Here is a 23,213-nt window from a genome sequence, read left to right on the forward strand (position 1 = left end):
AAAACAGTCGTCAAGGCAAGTGACCCCCGTCTTGCCCGTCTCCCTTCCTCAATGGCTGGGCTGGGCCAGGCTCGAGCAGTTCGCGCCAATTAGTTAGCTGGGCTGAGCCGTGGTTGTTCCTTCCATGTCTTTGATTCTGGGCAAAAATGTGGAAAGTGTCAAACTTGGTCCAGGCCCCCGCACCTGCCCAACTGGCTGGGCCTGGAACGTCGGCAACCGGACACAGGCGCGGATTCAAGTGCATCGAATCCATCCATCCATCCTCTCCAGTCATCTCCAGTCCCCCTCCTGTGCTCCTCGTCTCCTCCTGTCACGTCTTGTCCTGTCCTGTCCTGTCCTCTCCTTGTCCACGGCCGGCCATCCACACACCCCCAGCCATACAGCAATCAAAAGCAAATCAATCCACAGCAAGACCATAGGTATTCAATCTTGCCAGCCCCCGTGCGTATCAATGTCAGCTAGGAGTCAACTCCGACTTGAAATCTGAAGCCATGGCCATCTGCATACAGCCATTCCTCTATATGTGGACCTACCGACCAACGGCCTTTAATTTAACCTTTGGGAATCGTTGTCGATACATCACAGCGATTCTGTCTGATACCATCCATCATCCCTTCATACACTCACATGAAGCATAATCGTCCATTGCTGTGGACAACAACACATGGTGCAGACTCTTGGACTCACCCTACTCCCCTTGTTACGCCTCTCTGATGCTCCTTCAGAGAGCTGCACGCACCAGACAGCAACGGCACCGGATACGAAATATGTCTTTGCAGTAGCAGCATGCATCCCAAGCCTGGCGCCGTATCACTAATGACGAGAATGCCGGAGATTTCCGCTGACTTTATTTTCTCTAGCGAGCCACCACCTTCAGCTTGGCGCTCACACACACCCCAGCTCAGGCGATCGAGCTATTCAAAACTAGGTCCCTATATCACGACGCTTCCTATTTGACGGTCCTGCTAGAAGCCTATTACCGTGCAGAGCACCCTGTCGAGTTCGACCGAGGCCCCATTCGTTTCTCGTTTTTTTTTTGTTCCTTACCCTTCCAGCACGCGATGGCTATCGTGACCCTGGCCGAGGCCTATCATCCATCCGGCCATGATTTAGCCTGACCTGACAAGGTGGTGTTTACTTGATGGGAGGAACGAAATTAGTCCACCACCAACGTGTCATCTTGACGAGCGATTTGCAGAGAATCTCGCCCCAAAACATGGCAATATGTCTCTCTAGTGACAATGTGGCGCACCCGAACACGGTACGTTTTTGTCGCATATTACTACGATAGCGGGCAAATTTAGCTCCATGGCTTGCTTTCTGTCTGGTATGTTGCCATAATGGCGGTCTGTTTGTTGCATGTGCCCCCGTTTTCCCATAAAGTACGGCGCCGTGGTTATTGTATGTGTTCTCCTCCCCGTTTTCTTTTCCGGGCGCGCATTATTTATTACGGCCAGCCGCAATTGGCGGCATCATGCACCTCAATCAAAAACACAGCAGATGGCTATTAAAAAAACGAGGCGAAGCAACAAAAGATGGCACCGGTCGTGCGCGAATCCTTGCTCCCTCACGGCTTACTAGTGCCGAACGCTTGAGTCGTTGCTCGCAGAACGATGCAAAGATGGACAGTTGTCTTCTTGGCTGACGGCCAATCTCGTTCCAATATCGCCGTGGTATCCCCAGTCGCTGCGTCAGTGAAACGCACCAGGCGCTAAATTTCCACTTCTCATGCCGGGGATCTGCTTACCCGATTCCACACTAGATGTCACCATTCTAGTAGCGATAGCCGGTCGAGCCCTAAGAACTTTAAAAAATCTTGGCACAGACTAGGCGCAACTCGTGACGCCGCATTACCACATGGCAGGTCTCCTTCCAGCCCACCGAAGCCCCCTAGCCAAGATGGCTGCAACAAGAAGGCAGGAAATTTCTCTCGGTCCATTTTGATTGTGGCGTTGCTCAGTACAGCATGGACCGACAATTACGGAGTGCAGAGCAGCAGATTGGCGGTTGGCTTCATTCAGCAGTGGGATTGTGCATGGCTGACTCGGACAAGCCCCGTCTGGCATCGTACGGGGGGCCGGGGCCTGGCTAAACGAATTTGTGTGATTCTTACCTAGGTAGGTTGGATGGGGTTTGCGGCTTTTTCCACCAGACCACGACTAATCTTCCGTTTTATTTCCAAATAAAGATAAAGTAGAGCGAAGTTTGAAGCTGTTGGCTCTGGGGGCCATTTTCGTCTTGGCAAAATGGGCGGCCTCACGCAAACTGCGGGGGGACGGCATTCGTTTTCTCGTCAAGGAAACATCCGAGTTTATGCTTAATTTGCAACGGCAACTCGGGTTGAGAAATGTGAGATTGTTTGCCAATCAGCCAGGTTCTCTGGTTTCCATTGTCTTGGCATTGCCTGTCTTGGACAAATGTGCGACGAGGCTAGTTTTTTTCCAAGCCTAGGGTAACCCTGGTCGTTATCTTCATGAGGGCTTTCACTCGCATTTCACGTCGAGTTACTCCGTATTCCCGACAGAACATCAAATCCTGGCGGCAAAATGAGATGGAATGAATCAAAGTCGTCCCTTGGATAGGAGCGCATCAAATTTTCCTGCGCTCTTCTGATTTGGCATGCCTTTACAACCCACAACACAAGTCCACTGATCCGTGGACATAATGAATCATCATCCGAGGTCAAGCTAGCAGCTGTGGGGTTGGCAAAGCTCCATGTCAGCTAACCACATATGCACCGAGCCTACCGTTCCTGATCCTACAGATGGACAACTCCCAACGTCAGCCAGCTCAATGGACCTAATTCACCTCAACGAGTCCTTCATGACACCAGCAATAGGAAGACTTCAACGCCTCGGTCACCAACTACAGCGCAACATGGCCAGCCAAACCACCGTGCCCGCCGCCCCATGGCGAGACGCATTTCTCTCACAGATCGAACAACTCAAACAGCCAGCATTCACACTCAGCTCCCTACACAACATATCAACAGCCTCAGCACCTCAACTCGTCCCCCGAGCCCGCACAGTAATATACAGAGGCACATGGGCCTCCCTAACGCCCAACCCCAAAAACCCAGCTCCTCTCAACCCCCCAGCCTACGAAACCGACCTCCCAACCATCACCACCGACGCACGCATGCACAAAGTCACCGAGTTATTTCCAACAGCCGAGCAATCCTCCGTCGGCGGCCCCGTAGAAGCAGTATTCTGGATCCCCGACTCCATGACCCAATGGCGCATCCGCGGCCGCGTCTGCATGATTGGTCCTGATATCGATGCTCCCCAGGGGATATCCACGCGAGATTTCCTCACGCCGTATATGAGACGGCGAGGGGATGTGAGTTCCTGGAGTTGGAGCCGCGAATTAACTGCACAATTTGGGAACTTGAGTCCCTTTATGAGGGGAACATTTCGGAATCCTCCGCCGGGAACACCAATCTCACAAAGTCCCGGGGGGGGATTGGGGCTGGGACAGACTGTGGAAGATTTGGAGGATGGGGTTGCGAGGGAGAATTTTAGGGTTTTGGTGATTGTGCCGGAGGAGGTGGATAGGGTTGATTTGACGGATCCAGAGAGGGGGAGACGCTGGGATTATAGGTTGGAGGGGAGGGAGTGGAAGGAGCGGGAGCTTTGGCCATGATGGCTTGTTCTGGTTGTGCTTGTGAGGTATGTTGAGGGATGGTATTGGTCGTGGATGTGGTTGACGTGTTGCTGGATTAGGTGGAGGAGTTGGATGAGAACTATTATGAACAGTGGTGTGATCTGGATTTTGATATTGGGTTAGTGGTAAGATATTCTGTATACTATGCTTGTGGAACTTGTGAACTGCTGAGTCGAAGGCAGTTTCCAGGCATTCTGAAGTTCAAACTATATGCTTGGGTTTTACAGCAACTGGGTATTATACTAGATGAGAATGATTCAAGCTACCAAATGTCTTCGGTTTGCTACCTAAGAGTTACCAATGTCCTTAAATATTAGGACTCTTGCCGTCAATTCGCGATATCATCTGGCCCATTACACCTACACTGTACCACACCATCCTCGAACAGCTATTTGGTTTCATCTGTCGAAGTGGCAGCCTACCCTATAGTTATTTCATCGCTAACAAATTTTTCTGCGAAACCAAAACCAACCAAAACAGCCTACTGCATTGTCAAATCTTGCAGGTCTTACAAACCATCTCAAACATGCAGCTATGAGACTGTGATGCAAGATGAGATCTTATTGGAAGTTTGGCATCTGAGACATTCACAAGCGAGCTCCCCTTGAGGATAACACAAGTCCTCACTCGTTTAAGCCCAGGCTGGAACAGGAGAATTCAAGCGAAACCGCGACTGTATATGGAATATTTGGCTGCTCTCGTTGATTGATGTACTAACAGACTTGGAACAGATGGGAATTTCCAAGTGTGCAGGACCGGCATGCTTTGCTAATGCTATCATGCCCACAGCATTTCAGGTCAACTGGTGTTGTCATGGAGAATTATACCCTCTGGAACCAGCGGTTCATAAAACAGAAACACCTGGTTGGCATTTTTTCATTTGTCAGTGACAGGTGCGAGAATGGAAACATGCAGCTTGCATTGATATCACCTGAAACGACAAGTTGCGACGGCAGCGTGTCTTAGCGTGGCCACCTCATTTACGGACTGACTGCAAACTCGATACGCGCTGTAAGTTTCTAGTGTAACTACGAATTCTTCGTGTGAGAATAAGCGATGCTAGCGCATATCTTCAGCGGCCCAAAATTGCCCATGGAATTGTTCGAGAAGGATTGGAATTTGAGACGTTGAGGTGTTGGTTCTCTACTTGTTTACGCCATATACACGGCCTAGGAAACCCGCACAGTCTTCGGCCAAATATTGTGGTACCATGCTATCAGGGAACGTAGCGGTGAGGCAATTTCGTTTGTGTCTGATTGCAGATTGATGCTTCACGTGCAATGGAGCATGGGACAGTGATGTGATTTTGACGTTTGGGGTAATGCTGACCGAGTGTCAGATGAAGACAAGTGGTTGGGGACACCACCGGTTGGAAGACACCCATTGGCCTCCAGAGCAGCTTCCGTCGGACATGCTCCGGCCATTGAGATTGGGAAGATACGCCGATGGAAACAAATTGTCCACCAAGACCGTCACGGCCCATGGGGCCAGACGGGTAACAGAATTGACGATCCGCGCGGAGATCCAGGCTTGGCCCCCACTAATTCGGGATGAGATGGCAGGCATGCCATGTGTTGGAAGCTGGGGCGAAGCCCATTCATCACATAAGACAGCTGGATGTGCCGAATAAAAGAGCAATACGTCCTCTGTGGTAAGAAAACTCTGGCCTTGTAATCCGTTCCAAGCACGCACCTGGATCTCAACCGGGATTACGTTCCCTCTTGCTAAGCAGGGTTGCCAATCGACACAAATGGTTGTGTGCTGCTCCTGTCTGCCGGCCGAACAAGAATTGTGCGATGCTCGTTTCGTCTGACACACCGGCAGGGCTGCTCCATCAAAGAGAGCCTCCCCCATCGGCCAACTCGGTTTTGGTCAGCAATCGAGCCGTGAATCCTTGTCATAGCATTCAGGTTAACACACCCGAAACAAGCTTTCGTGCATAGGTGTCATGCGCACAAGGGATCGAACGTTGCACCTGGCCAAATTTGTAGCACCTCCGACTCATACTTCATCGTTTTCTGTTGTGTTAACGGGAAATGAGAAATATGGTCACCAAGACGGTGTGAGAGTGATGAATGTCTGAGATAATGCTCTTATGAGGACATGCCCCGAAATGTTACCACTACTTTGGACCCACTGACGGCTTAGCATGATTTGTGACCAGAACAAGAGAAAGAACTCAACTCCCACATGCACGTCTCGATGCGCTAGGAGCTGCATTGTAATAGGCCTGCTGTTGGAAAATTGCTTACGAAGAAGGCATCTCTACCTCAGAACATCTTGGCCAAGGATGAAGATTACTGTTGGCTGGTGAGGGAAGGTGGATAAATCTTGCTAGGTTGCTGGTGAGCATGCGCTCCGGACCATGGCACCCAGTCAGTCCCTTCGTAAAGACGACCAGACACCCTAGCCTTTGCCCCCGCCGAGGTATGAGATCCCTGTATTCGAAATTTGTAGCAGTCGAATGGGCCAACATCGTAACCATAAAAAGTGGTTGTAAGTTTCCAATGGGTCAAAGACCACCATGACCTGCGCAAATTCGAGTTACCATGTATAATAGGGAATTGTAACGCATGTAAGAGTAAACCTTCCAGCTCCTCTTGCCGATGTCATGGCCAAGTAATCAAATTGAAGCTACCTGCTAGATTTGCGCTCGCTGACGTGCTCATGAGCCGCATTTGACTCCAGCCTGGTCGGGGCCACTGGCTTAGACTCCAGACAGCTTGCCTTCTATCATTCAGCGGATGCAGCTTGCACAACATGCGTTGGCGGGGATCTTGCGCTAGGTTTTGCCCGTTTTGGCACCACATCAGACTTGAGGGGTCTGCCTGTCTGGCTGGTGGTCAACAGTATCATCGTTTCTTAACTGTGACAGTCAATAGTTACGAAGCAACCAGCTCTGTTGGTCGCCGATGTTATTCCCATTGTTTCCTGCAAGCCGCCTCGGCATGAAGAGTCCCTTATCATAAGTCGAGCAGTTGGCTCGGTTGATGTGATGAAACCCGCAGGATTTCGTGTGACGAGGCCAAACTGGGCATACCGGGCGGACGATTGGGACCGTTCCGAAGCGCGAACGTTGGGCCATTGAAGGCGGGACAAGCCAAATTGCGGTAAAACCATAGGAATACCCATTGCCCGAATGACAACATTGAATAGCCGGCTGTAGGCGAAGGTTCAAGCAAAGCTGGTCATTTTGCGCCGATGTTACATCTCCGCAACAATGAGATGGTTCATGGCACTGATTGTAGAATATATCATAAATGAATTGTTGGTTCACTAGATCATTCTCGTGGACGGGAGTTGCATAGAATCCTCTGCAGCTGTTCCAGGAAGGCCATTTCGTGTGCGGAACTTGGTTGCTGTTGGGGTCATTGTGGGCTCTCATCGTAGAGTTGAGACAGTTTGCGGATTCCTCAAGCTGGTTATTCCAAGTCACCAAGGAGCATCTGCAACGGTCTGGTGGACCATGCTATTTCCGCAAACTCAACATTACGCTGAGGACCGGCCCGGCTTTTAGCATGGTTGGCCAAATGGCAACAATCAAGGGCACTAGAAGAAGTAGCTAGATCGGCCGGGGCCAAAAGAAATGGCAAACGGGTCTTTCGAGTTCCGGGGTTGGCTGAGTACGGTGATGGATGCGTCGATACGACGAGTCTTGAAGGCATGTCCATGATGGTATTACGAGAGCGCGACTTGGCAAACGGGTTTCATGTTGTGCAGTCAAGTCTACTTGCATGAAGTGCTGTTGGATGGTAACGGAAGGAGCACTTTGCGTATTGACCAGGTCAGACCAGACTTTTTGTGACCTTCCTGAAGGACATGCGACTTGCGACTTGACCTCCAGTCCTGCATCTGCGACTCGTTGGGAGAGAAGGAGCTGCCCTTGCCAGCGCAGAACTCGGAACACCCACCTTCAGCTGGGAAGGTACGGATTGTGGTTTCCCAACTTGGTCTCTTCAACGAGAATCCCACATTTGCAACTTGACAACGCGCATGAGAAGCCGTTTTCTCGCCTTGTGTCCGCGCAGACTACCATGCAATTCAGTTGATCCAGTTGATCGTGGAAAACCCTTGCAAGCCTCCTACACCACAAAAGCGTTTCTGCTCTGTATTATGGGTGAGCCTTACTCCGTAATGCACTGCGCGATGCACCAGCTGCATAAGTGTCTGCTGGCTCCACCTGCATCTACCCGGCTCATCACCAGTACCATCACGTATGAAATGCCCTTGCTACGGAGTACTATGGGCAAAAGTTGGCCGATATGGAAGACTTCGCAGCCATCCCGCCGCGGGATCCCGACGACTTTGGCCCAATCAATGCCTGTTTCAGCAATGCTGTCAGGGTTGTGTTCCGGTACGAATAGTGCGTGGTCAGCCATCATATTGCTTTGTTGTATGTAGGTCCACGTCTCCCACAGGAAGAAACAGCTGAATGTTATTTCAGATCAAAACCCACACAGCCAACAGACCTAGCGACCATCACACATGCCCCGTAATAAGTTGTGACACATACCTAGGTACTCAGATGCAATCTGCGGTGAATGGCGTCGACCTTTCACATTTGTCTCTCGGAAAGGCTCATCATGGCGGCAGACACAAGCTTCTCCAAATTTGGCCAAAGCTTTCAAGTTCTGTTCCGTCCATTGACTGTCTCATGCCGGCGAATGGAAAACTGGAGGCCGCGCACCAATCAGTTTCTTGCCGATGTCAAAGTGCTGTAAAGTTCTCGTTGCTTCAGACACGCCAACAGGAAGCTTTGGCAATTACCCAATCGTCACGCTGTGGCGGGAAGCACGGCGTTCAAAAGACCAACCACGGACAGGGTGGTGAGTCTGGGGGACACTAACAAGGAGCCACCAACGACGTCAAGCTTGGTCGTTGCCGGCCTAGAACCCCCTCTGCTGCCAAATGGGACTGTTTCACCCGTCATCCGGGCTCCTCTTTCGAGCTCCAACCTGCGTCTGACCCATCACGGGCCGCCCAGTCAGTTTGAGCGAGCCAATGGCCCAAGTGTGAGCCAGATCCCCCAAAAAGAAACCAAAACCCATACCCAACACCTAAGACAACCGTGCCATTTGCATTCTCTCTCCCCCTCGCCATCGCCATCCAACAGACAGAGGTCGGCTTTCCTACTCTGCTGTGCTTCGATTTGCCCAATGACTCTTGGTTATGGTGCTCCCTGAGAAAGCTCAAAGGCGAAACGACTGATATTTTCTCTTCTACATTTCAAGACGCCGAATCTTCGCAACTGGCTCCAAGCAAGCATCCCGCTCAGCACCCCGAGCCACACAAGGACAAGTCCGTCCTTCCGTCTCTTGTCCGTCGCACGCAAAACGAACGAACGAACGATACGGTCCTCCATATCATCCGCAAAGCGGTCTCTCCCATTGGGGCTGGGGCCAGGGCATTGCGCAGCTCCTGCACCGAATAGCTTCACCCAACCACCCAACCCCTTCACTTGAGATTTTCCATTATCAGACAGGCGCGTTAGGCCCTTCACGCCTAACGCTGCCTCACAACCATTCCATTTACAACGGTCCCCACGCGGGAAACGGACGCCTACAAAATGGCCATGGACGCACTCAGAAACCTGGCCAACAATATACCCGACTGGCAAAGGCGCCTGGATGACTTAAATGGCCAGATTGAACGACGTCAAGCAGAGCTCGGTGCTATTTCCAGAACTGATGCCACATCAATCACCTCGCCCCGATCCCTCCGCAACAAAGGCTCAGCAGAATCGCTGAAACCCAAGGATGACGGGCCCATGCATCCCGAGTCGGAAGTAGCCCTGGTCTCAAGTCGAAGTCCGCGGAAGGGACAGCCTCCCCGAACACCATCGACGCCATCTGGGGAAGCCAAGGCGACGCCGGCTTCGCCACCAAGCCCTGGTAGCGAAAACAGAGCAGCTCTGCATAGGCAGGCTCGCGAAGCTGTTGCCGCTCACACTAGAGCGTTGGCACAAGCGAAGAAGAAACGCAAGTCGTCCTCAGTCGTATCCGCAGAGGGCGCTCCACCCACCTATCGAACTCGCAGCATGATTATTGTGTACTACGATAGCTACGTCCAAGGGTTTTTCGATGAATTGGTTCGATTTATCTCGTCAAGCAGGAACTTGATGCGCAAGGCAAAAATGGCAGCCAAGGTAGCGCAGATCAAGCGCATGGCGGAATTGGAAATTGCGAATGACGCAAAACGCACGAGCGACGAGAGGTTCGCCATGGACGCTATCCCATCATTACGATATATGAGCACCCGCCGAAATGGTCCCATGTCAGCTGACCAAACATCTGCAGAGCCAGGTCGTGCGACAGGCTCTGAACAGCCCTCTGATGTATACGACTCCCTAGACAAGAGTTTAGAAGTTGTGCAAAGCACATGTGAGCATGGGGCACATCAGTTTCTCAGGGACGCTGACTGCTATGACGAGATTGCAAAAATCCAATCGCGGCTGATCGAGGTGTTGGCATCGGCAAGACAAGAGATGGATCGAGTGGAACGGGAGGATCCCGAGCTTGCCAAAGAGACAGGAGACATGGGCAAGGCACGTATGCATCGCCCCATAAGTGTGAGACGAGACATGGCGGCCGAATACAAGGACGATATAAAGTTGGAGGACAGACGCTTGACGTTGGAGATTTCTCCCGCAAAGGATGCCACATCCCTCTCAGCAGTCGCACTTGAGGTAGATACCAACTTGGAAGAAGAGGACATGGACACGCTGCCAGTGCTGCAGTATCGATCTACGAGATTGATGCGTAGTCGACCTGTTTGAAACAACGGCCAGTGAGAAATGGGGACGGTGCAGCATTGATTGCCGACTCGACTCTTGGCAATGGAAAGCGATATGCATTGTTTGGCGAAGGTCTCTGTCATGGCCGACGGAAACAACCCGAACGTTTCAACTGCAAGGAAAGGAGACAAAACAAGGCACGGAAAGTAGCCTTATATGGCATCATCAACGATTATTTACGACACTTTGCATATTTTGGAGTATTATACCTGGTCTTCATGGTACATGATTCGGTTCTGGATGTAGGAAATTGACTTGACTTGCACATACGGAAGCTTGGGTAATGGACTGAAATTATTTTGCGGCAACTTGGTTTGGATTTGCATATATAGCATGTCTAGTGGATACCCAACCGAATGAAACGTGGAACCTTGTTGAGATTTGCATCTATCATGGGTCGGTCTGACGTGATGTTGTAAGCTGGTCTGGGAACACGAAATTTAGTGTGCATCAGTCTGGTGTGAGCTGAGTGGTTGGGCACGTGGCTTCGGATGGACGACTCAAAAATCGCTATGGACCACTGTATAACTAGCATATTGTCGTCATGTATTAGTTGACCTAACTTTTGATACGAAACGAGAGAACCCAAGTGTATTAGATGAGTCTCTACAATCAACTTAAGAGTCGAAAGGGTCGTAAGCGGTAAGGGATCTAGCCCAAATATGTGCCTAGCTATAGCATTTAGCAAAGTTAGAATGGACCCGGCTACTTATATAATAGCTTGAACCTGTTTATCTTGGACTGGGCAAAAGGTAGTCCGTCTGTGTCTTGCTTCCAAGTTGGCTTGATACTTATTATTAAGTACCATTCAATGTTGCGCCCCACATGATCAATTGATGTCCGCATGAGGCGGCGGGAGCTGATGTGGGCGCGTCTGCGCCTAGCTCCCCACAGTCAGTCATCCACACATGACATTGACCAGACCAGCCTCAAATGAAATGACTTAAACATCGTCATCCTCTGTACCTTGCAGGTCTACCAAGCAAAGCTGCATGTTCACCTCTGGACCTGGCATTAAATCTGCTACACCGCCGCTCCCCGACCAGCGCTTCCTTTTCCGACGTCATCAACATTGCGCTTTCATCTACCTGGGTATCCAAGGAACACTCATTCCACCAGCTCATCCACGAATAGCTCCATACATCCAACCATTCCCAGCGGACACCGCGCACGCACGCTCCGCAAAATGACGACGAGTCTCCCCGTGCTGCGACGATAGCCTGGCCTGCGGATCATTCATTGTGTCAACGGCGAAAGACTGACGACCACGACCAAGATAGGCTGCCACCATGGGCCAAGGCTTCTCGTTAGCAACGCCGTCTGCTGGCTCTGCTGGTATCGACGCCGCACAGTTGCGAGATGTACAATACGAGCGCAGCATCGGCAATGCGAGGTTCATGAAGACTATTCGTGGACGCCATGAGCATGGAGTCGTCCTGGTTAAAGTTCTGGTTAAGCCATACGCCGAAGTGAATCTCGACCAGTATAAGAAGAAGATAATCAGTGCGTGAACCTGGGCCTTTTTGTGCCTTTTTGTACAGCTCGTGTGGCACGCACGCATACCAACGTCAACGCTAACACATTATCATCAGAGGAGCGGAAAGCTCTGGCCGATGTACCTAATGCCCTTGGTTTCCAGCGCATCATCGAAACCGAAACGAACGGATACCTGGTGCGCCAGTTCCAGTATAGCTCGCTTTACGATCGCCTAAGTACACGTCCGTTTTTGGAAGACATAGAAAAGAAGTGGCTGGCATTTCAGTTGCTCTGTGCGCTGCGAGACTGCCACGCGCGGGATATTTATCACGGCGATATCAAGGCGCAGAATGTGCTGGTTACGTCTTGGAACTGGCTGTATCTGACAGACTTCTCATCCGCCTACAAACCCGTGCATTTGCCCGATGACAACCCTGGCGACTTTTCTTACTTTTTCGACACATCTGGCAGACGAACATGTTATATCGCACCGGAGCGTTTCTACGCCACTGGTGATGCGCCCCTTCCAAAGTCCAAGATGACATGGGCCATGGACATCTTCAGTGCGGGTTGCGTAATCGCCCAAATGTTTCTTGAATCGGAAATCTTCAGCCTTGCCCAGCTGTATAAGTATCGACGTGGGGAGTATGACCCCGTAATTACCCATCTGAGTGTCATCTCAGACAAGGATGTACGAGATATGATTGCCCACATGATCCAGATTGACCCAGAGAAGCGTTACTCTGCTGAGCAGTATCTGGAATTTTGGAAGGGCAAGGTGTTCCCTACCTACTTTTACAATTTCCTACACCAATATATGGAGCTCATTACCGACCCATCATCAGGGAATAATCCCATGTCTGGGAGCCAGAAGAACATGGGTGAGTCCGACGACAGGATAGATCGTGTCTTTTATGACTTTGACAAGATTTCGTACTTCTTGGGATACCAATCAGAAAAGCGAGTATCAAAAGCTACCACATACCCGTCTCGACTTGGTCTGGGGCACTTCCCAGTCCGGTTAAGCATCCCGAATCATGAGCACACAGTATCAGCAGATCTGGAGCCGCCAGAAGATGACGGGACGTTGATTTTCTTAACACTCATTGTTTCATCGATGAGAACCACGGCGCGAGCATCTTCGAGAGTCCGAGCCTGTGATGTTCTTTTGGCATTTGCCGAGCGGCTGACGGACGAAGCAAAGCTAGATCGAGTTTTGCCCTATCTCATGACTCTGCTTAAGAAGGAGGAAACGGATATCGTCATTGTCGCCGCCATTCGAACAATCACTCAACTCCTACAACTTGTGCGAATGCCCACACCCATTAATTCTCACGTACTGGTTGAGTATGTGCTCCCACGTCTAGAGATTGCGCTGGGATTACGATCACGAGTCGCTAGCTCGCTGGTTAGAGCTACTTACGCATCCTGCATAGGAAGTCTTGCCTCTACAGCCCAACGCTTCCTTGAAATTGCATCCAGTTTAAGGGCAGACGGATCCTTGCCCATGACTGACCCTGAAATTGAACCTGGCGCGGAGGCAGAGGCCAACTTTGAAAGCGTGTTTGATAATGCCGGACGCGAGCTTTTCGAAATTCTGGAGAGTCACACTAAACAACTTGTTGAAGATCCCAATGTCCATGTACGAAGGGCATTTTTGGCGTCCGTTCCAGAATTATGCATGTTTTTCCAAGAACATTCTAATGATATATTGCTCACTCATCTCAACACATATCTAAATGACCGCGACTGGACACTTAAATGCGCCTTTTTTGATACCATTGTTGGAATAGCTGCCTTTATTGGTAGCACAAGCCTGGAAGAATTCATGCTACCGCTGATGGTGCAAGCGTTAGCTGACACCGAGGAGTTTGTCGTGCAAGCGGCGTTACACTCCCTTGCGCAGCTCGCCGGTCTTGGTTTATTGTCACGGCCCAAGATCTGGGAACTCGTGGACCTCATCGGGCGATTCACGATGCACCCCAATATTTGGATTAGGGAAGCTGCTGCTGAGTTTCTGTCTCAGTCTGCCAAGTTCCTCAATATGGCCGACGTACGATGCATCCTACTGCCCCTTGTTATCCCGTACCTCAAAATCGATACCATGGTTGAACTTGATGAATTGAGCATCTTGGACTCCCTCAAGAAACCTCTTACCAGAGCTGTGTTTGAGCAGGCGATTACTTGGGCCATGCAATCCGAACGAGGTGCTTTCTGGAAACCGCTGCAAAAGATGCGATCCCTGGCATTTGGGTCATCAAGTACAAGATCTTCAAAGGACTTGAACACGAATTCTATGAGCAAGATTGTGCGCAACGAAGAAGACGAGCAATGGCTGTCCAAGCTGAGGAATCTTGGGCTTAAGCCTGATGACGAACCTAAGCTGTTGGCCCTCCGGGAATTCATATGGCGGCTGAGCAAGACCAAGACTCGCGATTCCACAGGAGAACCAAGTGTGCACACTGGTCTTGTGTCGTTGAAGGAATTGGGAGTTACACCGCAAACCGTATTCTTCAATGATGCACCACTTCGTGACCCGAGCATCACCCCAGATCTTGACACGCCTGCCGGGCCGTATACCATTGCAGACGCCCTGCTAGATGCGTCCATGACGATTGATGACACCATCAGCAAGAGGAGAAACGCGGCGGCGTTGAACACCCATCTCAACCGTGTGCAGGGCGTTGGCCCTCGCCGGTCGTCGACAAACCGACTCTTATCACCGGAGGGAAGCACACGAGCTAGTTCAAGGCACTCTCGCCGGGAATCGTCCGACAGCAGGGCGCCGGGGGCTGGAGATGACGATGTATCCATTAAGGATGGGCCATATTCGTCAAGAAGGGCAATGCGTCATCAGTCGAGCGCCTTGAGCCTCCTCGACAGGAGAGATGGGAACAAGTCTTCCGCGGAGACTGGTACAAGTGACGCCAACGCTTTTGGACAGGTCGAGGGCCCATTTGCCCAAGGCGTTGGCTCACCAACGTCCCCAACGCCAACAAGAGATCGTGAAGGTGAAGGTGTCAAACCAGCTCCACGACAAGTTAGGCACACGTATGAAGGCACTGATCCCAACATTCAACGAATGCTGGATCAAATGTACATTGATAACTTCCCTCGAGATGTATTGGAGTTTGGACCTATGGTCCAGCCTATTGCTAGAACCAAAGCGAGGGCCGTCAGCGTCCAACCCGGAGACAACCACTGGAGACCAGAGGGCCATTTGATTGCCACGTTTGGCGAGCACAAGGGCCCCATCAACAGAATCGTTGCATCTCCCGACCATGTCTTCTTTATCACAGGAGGCAACGACGGCTGCGTTCGGGTATGGGACACGGCAAGACTAGAGAGGAACATCACACACCGGTCTAGGCAAACCCACAAGCACGCAGATGGCGCCCATGTACTAGCAATGTGTTTTGTGGAAAATTCACATTGCTTCGTTAGCTGTGCCAGCGACGGAAGCGTGCACGTGGTCAAGGTCGACACAGTATCCGCAAGTGGCATCATTAGATATGGCAAGCTGCGAGTTGTGCGAGAATACCAATTACCTGAAGGGGAGTTTGCCGTCTGGTGCGAGCACTTCAGGCAGGAATCCAGCTCGGTATTGGTCCTGGCGACAAATCGATCCAGCATTGTCGGAATTGATCTGAGAACCATGACGATTTTGTATGCTCTGGAGAATCCTGTCCACCACGGGACACCAACCTGCTTCTGCGTGGATCGCAAACGCAACTGGCTCTGCGTGGGCACGTCGCATGGTGTAGTCGACCTCTGGGACCTGCGTTTCAAGATGCGACTACGCGGCTGGGGTGTACCGGGCAAAGGATCAATCTATCGAATCTGCATCCATCCCACCAAAGGCCGCGGCAAATGGGTCTGCATATCCGGAGGCACCGGCCAGGGTGAAGTGACGGTATGGGATTTAGAAAAGACAGTCTGCAGGGAGATTTACCGAACCAGCGGCAACAAAGACGGGCCCAAGGGCTACAGCGCCTGGGACGTCGACGAAGACAAACCAGAGGGAATGCTAGGCCGGTTCGCAACAAACCTCGAAAACAGCGAAGTAACCAATGCCGATCGCGGCGTACGAGCCATGATTGCCGCCACAGGAGCCGCTGAAGACTCTCGTGATGTGAGACACGCCTTTATCGTCACAGGCGGATCGGACAAGAAGCTTCGGTTCTGGGATATCTCGCGCATCGAGAACTCCTGCATCTACAGTGGCCTACCGTCTGATGAGCCACAGCCGACGTTTACGGTGACGCATCCTACCACGGGCGTCGCATTGAATATAGAGAAGGCGCATAGACAGGGGAATGCGACGGGGGATAAGAGGAAGGGTAGTGGACGGCCGCCGAGGTCGACTGTCATCTCTTTGCAGCAGCAGCAGTTGTTGCAGTCGCATCTGGATGCGGTTTTGGATGTGGTGTTGTTGGAGTATCCGTATACGATGAGTGTGAGTGTGGATAGGTCGGGGGTTGTGTTTGTGTTTCAGTAGAGGCAGAGTAGATGGTTATGCTTGAGATGATAGAAATCATTATATTACTGGGGTGTATCGTGAGATTTTGATTGTTGTTTTAAAGTCGAAATTTATGTGACTCTTTGCGAAGGTAGAGTTGTTAGCTGTTACCTGAGATGACATTTCTAGTCGTTAATTTAGAGGGTAGAGGTAGATTAGACGGTTATACTTGAATGATAGTATATATTGTATTACTAGGGGTTATATCGTGAAATATTAATTGTTATTTTAGAGTTTAAGCCTGTGTGACCTGTAATTGTAACTTGTAAGGTCGTCAACCTATAGGATGGCATCTCATACATAACGGTCGTTAATTAGTAGGGTACAGGTAGAAGTAAGGTAGACAAGACAGTCAACTTTGACACAATAGTGTAGTTGTTACTGATGAGATGTATTGGAAATCATAATTGCTATTGTAAGTTGAAACCTGTGCGACTTGTAATTGCAAACTGTAAGGTTGTTAACTTGATAAGATGGCATCTCACAGTGGTGGATTTGATCGGGGTAGAGGGAGAGGCAGAGATAGACAAGACAGTCAATCATGAGATGATAGTAAATAATTGTTCCTTATGAGCTGTATTGGAAGTTATAATCGCTACTGTAAACTTGAAAATTACATGCATTTTCGTAATTGCAACTCGTAAAGTTGTCAACCTGATGAGATGGCATTCCCAGTCAGAAATGTAGTAGGATACAGGTAGATGGTAGACTAGACAGTCAACCTTTGACAATATTGTATAATTCTATTACTGATGAGTTATATTGGAAATCACAATCGCTATTGTAAAGTTGTAAATTTGCGAATTTTCGCAATTGCAACTTGTGATGTCGTTGATCTAAGGTGATGGCACCTCCTGAGGCAAAGAGGTTAGGAGCTTGTTGAACAGAAAACTTGCATGTGGCCGCAGGTCGAAGCTCGCCGCAGGCGGCCCCCGGCAGGGTTCCGAGGTCATTGGAGGGAAGCATGAAATGCTTGGAGGAAGCTGATGAAGGAAGAGAGGAATGGGAAGAATTCGTCGGCCTGACTAAACTAATTCACATGATGGGGGCAGTCTTAGTCGGGGTAGTAGTAGCAGCAGATTGGGCTAGTTATCTTGAAATAATCTGGTAATATTTTATTACTAACAATATAACGTGAACCTATTATTGCTAATGCAAAGTTGTTACTTGTATGTTAACTCTTCACAATCGCAAATCGTAAAGTCATCAAATCTGTGTCGAGTGGGCAGTCGAAGAGCTCCCAAAACGGAAAGGAATCATGTGGGGCACAAAGTCGAGCCAAACCAAAATTTCCCCTCCGCCTCGTGCCAACCTCAGCCTCGTCAATCTTGAACTGCGATCCCATCCCTCGACAACCTCACCCGTGAAATCGCCCTCCACGAACGCCGTCTGCGCGTACCACGTCACCTTTCCCCCACAAGACCACTTCAAACGGCCCACGAACCACCGACATCGAGGTAAAACACACAATCCTTCGCGATGCGGCTCACCAGCGAGCTCATCCACGATTCCCTATCCTATCTCAACCCGCTCAAAGAGCGCGAATTAGATCTCCGAGGTGCGTTTTGAAAAGAGCAGATGCTACATCTTTTTTCTTGCTTGTAAAAGAGGAAAAATCCTTGATCATGAAGAGCTAGTTGATGCGAATATGGACGACCACAGGACACAGAATCCCTGCGATTGAGAATCTTGGTGTGGCGGGTGTAAGTACTTTTTGCCCGTTTCTCGTTGGAGAGATGCTTTGTGGAGCGTGAAGATGCGGGGGGAATTGCTAATGAGAGTAGCCACATGATTCCATCGACTTTACAGACAATGATATCCAAGTCCTAGGCAACTTTCCGCTCTCACCGCGCATCACGACCCTTCTGTTGGCTAGGAATCGAGTCGCGAGCATTCAGGCCAGCTTACCTAGTTCTGTGCCGAACCTGACGAATTTGGTGCTGGCGTCGAATAATCTGGCCGAGTTGGCGGATTTGGATACACTGAAAGGGTTTGGGAGGCTGACGCATTTGGTCTTGGTGGATAATCCAGTGACGAAGAAGGAGGTATGTCAAGAATACTGGCAGTCGACTGGAGAATGCTGACTGACTTGCTCAGCACTATCGGTACTGGGTTCTTTGGAGATGTCCCACGGTCCGGTTTCTGGATTACACCAAGGTTAAGGAGGCGGAGAGAGAACGTGGCCGCGAGCTGTTTGGAACAGAAGAGGAGCCCACGGCCCTTGCGTCCGAGGTGAGAATGATTTTCTTTTACCTGTGGGAGAAATAGCTAATAGTTTGCAGATTATGGGCAAAAAGTCCAAGGCGTTTGATGTTTCTTCCAACGGTGCCGCACAGACTTCCAAATTGTCTAGGATAAAGCTTACAGACGACGAGAAGAAGCGGTTACAGGAGAGGATTAGAAAGGCTACAAGTCTGCAGGAGATTATTGCGCTGGAAAAGGAGTTGAACGAGGGGCGATTGCCGGCTGGGATTCACGCCGATGCCATGGAGGAGTAACATTATGGAGACAAATTCTTCGGTAGTGGAATTATTGGGATATATGGGAATAAAATGAATCGTGAAAATAATATTCTTCATCCAGACGTGCTACCCTTTGGTGCCCCAAAGCTATTATCCACATCCATCAACCAAGCCACGACATCGCGATTCCCAGTCCACGCACGTACCTAACCCGTCATGCCGACATCATCCCTCCCCGTAGCCTGCCTCATCTCCATCTGCAACTGATCATTCGGATCCTCCTGCCTCTCGTCCATCCTCAACGGCACGGTAAACGCGCCCCCTCCCCCGCCATTCACAATCAAACTTCCATTCGTGGCCGCCGTAACAGCCTCTACTCTCTCGTCAGCACCCTTCCCATCCCCCTTTAGACGGGCCTGCGTCGCCAGCGCCGCCGCCCTGACTTTCTTGTACGGCACCGTCTTGGGAACCACATCCTCCAGGAACTCAAAGTTGTCGTGTGTCGAGACGGCGTTTGCTGCCAAATTAGCATTCTTCCTGAGCATAAAGGGGTTCAAACATACCGACGTCTTTGTACTGGATGTTGCGTCGGGGTTTGCGCTCCAGTTTTGCTTGTGTGTTGGACTCCTCGGCGAGATGTTGGATGAACATTTCCTGGGCGTGTTAGCGGGTTGGATGTAAGGAAGGTTAGGGGGGATGTACTGCTGCGAGGGTGATGACAAAGGCGGCGTTGTTAGAGCACATTGCTACTTCGGGGTCTTGGTTGATGATTTTCTTGACGCGTGATACTGGGATTGTTAGATTGGTTGGTTGGTTTGTTGGGAGGGATGGGGACGTACGTGGGAGTTGGGTTTGGCCTGTGGGCTCTTTGCGCGGAGGGATGGCGCTGGTGTTGTAGGGCATTGTGTTGCTTGAAGCTTGATGCTGATGAAGTTGGTGATGCTGAGTGTGGTTCTGAGATGAGTTAGCTTGTATGAGGATGGTTTGGGTGGGATCAAATACTAACTGGATAGTCAATGTTGATGAGGGGCAGTCATCTATGGTAAGTTCGAGAGGATGCGTATGAATGAATGAGTAGACTGGTTGAATGATTTTGTGAGATTAGTCGTTCTGCGTTTGAGGTTTGCAGATCAATTGATGTGTTGAAGTTGACGTGATGAATTTATGTGAGCACTCAACGCGCCTGAGCTTGACATGCTTGACCACATGTGCAGTTTAGTGGTAACTTGGCTGTGGCTTGAATGCGACTTGACCAAGCTTGGCTGGACAACTGCCACAGCTGAGCACTACCTAGATCCCCGCCACACTGACATCGACCACGTCGGCAGTAGACCAGATATTGAACCGTCAGCGACCTGCGGCAGGCTGAGCTTCTGAAACTCCAGTCCATGTCACTTTGAAGATATCGAAGCTTGAGGCACCCGATTCCCATCTCGCCCAGCTATCCATCAACGACGCTCCATTAACCTCGAATCCCCCTTCACGACCGCAATCCATTCCTCAGCCCGTCACAATGATCCGCATCCCGAAACCATGAGCGCGCAATCGTCATCTTTCAGCCGGAACCCTGGCCCCATGCGACGCTCCTCCATCGGCTCCCGACTCTCCTTTGCCGTGTCGACAGCAGAGCAAGGCGTGGCCAGCATCCAACCCCCCGCCGAGGCGCAGATTGAAGAGGAAATTGCTGAAATCAAGAGATATGAGGTATGCGCCGTCATTACAGCTCAACATTCTGTACTTGGACATCTAAATGGCTAACCGTTGGTGCAGGACTTCACAACCATAGGTACGCTCCCTCCTAACATGACGAATGCCGGCAGAAACTCACTCCCTTAGACTGGGTCCAGGATGCCTCCCGCGAACAGGCACGCCGCAAAACGAGACAAAAACGGGCAGCGGGCTTATATGAACGAGGACAGCATGGCTGGCGGTACCGACTGTGGGCTTCGTATGACGCTGCGCAGGGTTGGATCGTCGTCACTATAATTGGCGCTGCGATTGGCTTGAATGCCGCGTTTTTAAACATCGTAACCGAGTGGTTGTCTGATATTAAGCTGGGGTATTGCACCACGGCGTTTTATCTGAACGAGAAGTTTTGCTGTTGGGGGGAGGATAATGGTGAGTGTTTTGTCTGATGCTGCTGTGCATGGATGGAAATGTGCTGATGGTGGTAGGATGCCCGAATTGGCATCGGTGGACGGGCTTTGGACCGTTGAACTACTTTTTATATCTAATATTTGCGGTATGTTATTCTCCATCTTGGGGAGGGACAACAGCTGAGATGTGGTAGACTTGCTTTGCCTTTGTGTCGGCCGCTCTGGTCAAGTCGTTTGCGCCCTATGCAGCCGGTTCTGGCATTTCCGAAATCAAATGCATTATTGCGGGCTTCGTCATGAAGGGATTCCTTGGTTTCTGGACGCTGGTCATCAAATCTGTCTGCCTCCCTCTGGCTATTGCGTCTGGCTTGTCAGTCGGCAAAGAAGGCCCCAGCGTTCACTATGCCGTCTGTACGGGCAACGTCATCTCACGACTTTTCACGAAATACCGAAGCAATGCGTCCAAGACGCGAGAAATCCTGAGCGCCTGTGCCGCAGCAGGTGTAGCAGTGGCCTTTGGCAGTCCCATCGGCGGAGTTCTCTTCTCTCTTGAAGAAATGTCAAACCACTTCCCGCTGAAAACCATGTGGCGAAGCTATTTTTGCGCTTTGGTGGCCACGGCTGTTCTTGCGGCCATGAATCCCTTCCGTACGGGGCAGCTCGTCATGTTCCAGGTTAAATATGATCGGGACTGGCACTTTTTCGAGCTTGTGTTCTACATCATCATTGGGATTTTTGGCGGTCTTTACGGCGCGTTTGTTATCAAGTGGAATTTGCGGGCGCAAGCGTTCCGCAAGAAGTACCTTACGAAATATGCGATCCTTGAAGCTACCCTTTTGGCTGCCGGAACGGCGATTATCTGCTACCCGAATGCGTTTCTGCGAATCGACATGACTGAGAGCATGGAAATTCTGTTCTTGGAGTGTGAGGGCGCCGAAGATTACCATGGGCTATGCGAGCCGAACAGGCGGTTTTGGAACATTGTTTCGCTGTCGATTGCCACTGTCCTGCGGATTTTTCTCGTCATTATTTCATATGGCTGCAAGGTGCCTGCAGGTATCTTTGTGCCGTCCATGGCGATTGGAGCTTCGTTTGGACGTACCGTTGGCATTATGGTCCAAGCTATCCACGAAGCGAATCCCAAGAGCATATTCTTCGCGGCCTGCAAGCCTGACGAACCATGCATAACTCCAGGGACGTATGCATTTCTTGGCGCTGCTGCTGCGCTCAGTGGAATTATGCACATTACAGTTTCGGTCGTGGTCATCATGTTTGAACTAACAGGAGCGCTTACATACATCTTGCCAACCATGATTGTGGTGGGCGTCACCAAAGCTGTTAGCGACCTCTTTGGCAAAGGTGGTATTGCCGATCGCATGATTTGGTTCAATGGATTTCCGTTCCTGGACAACAAGGAGGAACACAACTTTGGCGTTCCCGTCTCGCAAGTCATGAGAACCTCATTGGTGTCCGTGCCTGTCACGGGAATGACACTCGGCCAGGTAGAGCAGCTTCTTTCCGAGGACAAGTACCAGGGCTTCCCCATCGTGGAAGACAGCTCCTCCAAGATCCTAGTGGGCTACATTGGCCGAACGGAGCTCCGGTACGCAATCGACCGCATCCGACGCGAACGACATGTCATCAGCCCCAGCGCGAGATGTGTATTTGCGCCCCCTTCCGCCATGAACTCGATCACGCCTATAACTCCCACTGTCACCATCAGCACGGACTCGTCATCATCCACGTCCCTCGATTTTAGTCGCTACATCGACGCTACACCTGTGACGGCCCATCCCAGACTGCCTCTCGAGACGGTCATGGAACTGTTTCGAAAGATTGGCCCGCGTGTCATCCTCATCGAATATCACGGCAAACTGACAGGACTGGTCACAGTAAAGGACTGCCTCAAGTACCAGTTCAAAGTGGAGGCGGCGGAAAACCCGAAAGACGACCATCGCATTCACGAGGGCCAGGAACAGCTGTGGGATGTGCTGCGCAAGGCGGGTAACTGGGTGTCAGGTCACATTTCGACCGTCTCCCGCGGCAGAATACGATTAAGCGGCGATGAGGACAGGACACGAGGCCGCGGGGCAATTCTAGATGGCGATGAGGACGTTGGCGACGAAGGAGTCGAATTGGAAAGTCGAAGATAGAAACCTTCTAGTGGATATTGGCGTTGGGCGTTGCTCACTGTACATGTAGCC

At 50.8% G+C, this 23,213-nt stretch overlaps 7 protein-coding genes across 7 annotated transcripts; 5 read left to right on the plus strand and 2 right to left on the minus strand.

The window, feature by feature from the left end:
* Positions 1 to 2,715: 2,715 nt before the first annotated feature.
* Positions 2,716 to 3,642, plus strand: VFPPC_13493 (Zn(2)Cys(6) transcription factor; the record flags this gene model as incomplete). The annotated part of the gene is made up of 1 exon (XM_018291268.1): positions 2,716 to 3,642. The coding sequence occupies one exon, from the start codon at positions 2,716 to 2,718 to the stop codon at positions 3,640 to 3,642; it is 927 nt and encodes a 308-aa protein (XP_018147804.1).
* A 2,896-nt stretch (positions 3,643 to 6,538) lies between these two features.
* Positions 6,539 to 7,048, minus strand: VFPPC_03595 (hypothetical protein; the record flags this gene model as incomplete). Its single annotated transcript, XM_018283082.1, has 1 exon — positions 6,539 to 7,048. One exon carries the CDS (start codon positions 7,046 to 7,048, stop codon positions 6,539 to 6,541), a length of 510 nt encoding a protein of 169 aa, XP_018147805.1.
* Positions 7,049 to 9,229: 2,181 nt separating this feature from the next.
* On the plus strand, positions 9,230 to 10,438 carry VFPPC_13494 (hypothetical protein; the record flags this gene model as incomplete). The annotated part of the gene is made up of 1 exon (XM_018291269.1): positions 9,230 to 10,438. One exon carries the CDS (start codon positions 9,230 to 9,232, stop codon positions 10,436 to 10,438), a length of 1,209 nt encoding a protein of 402 aa, XP_018147806.1.
* A 1,307-nt stretch (positions 10,439 to 11,745) lies between these two features.
* VFPPC_03596 (VPS15 protein kinase) lies at positions 11,746 to 16,430 on the plus strand (the record flags this gene model as incomplete). Its single annotated transcript, XM_018283083.1, has 2 exons — positions 11,746 to 11,959; positions 12,049 to 16,430. 2 exons carry the CDS (start codon positions 11,746 to 11,748, stop codon positions 16,428 to 16,430), a joined length of 4,596 nt encoding a protein of 1,531 aa, XP_018147807.1.
* Positions 16,431 to 17,930: 1,500 nt separating this feature from the next.
* Positions 17,931 to 18,949, plus strand: VFPPC_03597 (leucine-rich repeat domain-containing protein; the record flags this gene model as incomplete). The annotated part of the gene is made up of 5 exons (XM_018283084.1): positions 17,931 to 18,009; positions 18,114 to 18,154; positions 18,236 to 18,496; positions 18,549 to 18,683; positions 18,734 to 18,949. The coding sequence occupies 5 exons, from the start codon at positions 17,931 to 17,933 to the stop codon at positions 18,947 to 18,949; spliced, it is 732 nt and encodes a 243-aa protein (XP_018147808.1).
* A 170-nt stretch (positions 18,950 to 19,119) lies between these two features.
* VFPPC_15673 (histone-fold protein) lies at positions 19,120 to 19,816 on the minus strand (the record flags this gene model as incomplete). Its single annotated transcript, XM_018293426.1, has 4 exons — positions 19,120 to 19,430; positions 19,477 to 19,567; positions 19,616 to 19,701; positions 19,753 to 19,816. 4 exons carry the CDS (start codon positions 19,814 to 19,816, stop codon positions 19,120 to 19,122), a joined length of 552 nt encoding a protein of 183 aa, XP_018147809.1.
* Positions 19,817 to 20,446: 630 nt separating this feature from the next.
* VFPPC_03598 (voltage-gated chloride channel) lies at positions 20,447 to 23,162 on the plus strand (the record flags this gene model as incomplete). Its single annotated transcript, XM_018283085.1, has 5 exons — positions 20,447 to 20,617; positions 20,684 to 20,699; positions 20,750 to 21,031; positions 21,088 to 21,155; positions 21,204 to 23,162. The coding sequence occupies 5 exons, from the start codon at positions 20,447 to 20,449 to the stop codon at positions 23,160 to 23,162; spliced, it is 2,496 nt and encodes an 831-aa protein (XP_018147810.1).
* Positions 23,163 to 23,213: the final 51 nt, after the last annotated feature.

The sequence above is a fragment of the Pochonia chlamydosporia genome, chromosome 2 (genome assembly GCF_001653235.2).
Source record: "Pochonia chlamydosporia 170 chromosome 2, whole genome shotgun sequence".
In the NCBI taxonomy this organism is placed as follows: Eukaryota; Fungi; Ascomycota; class Sordariomycetes; order Hypocreales; family Clavicipitaceae; genus Pochonia; species Pochonia chlamydosporia.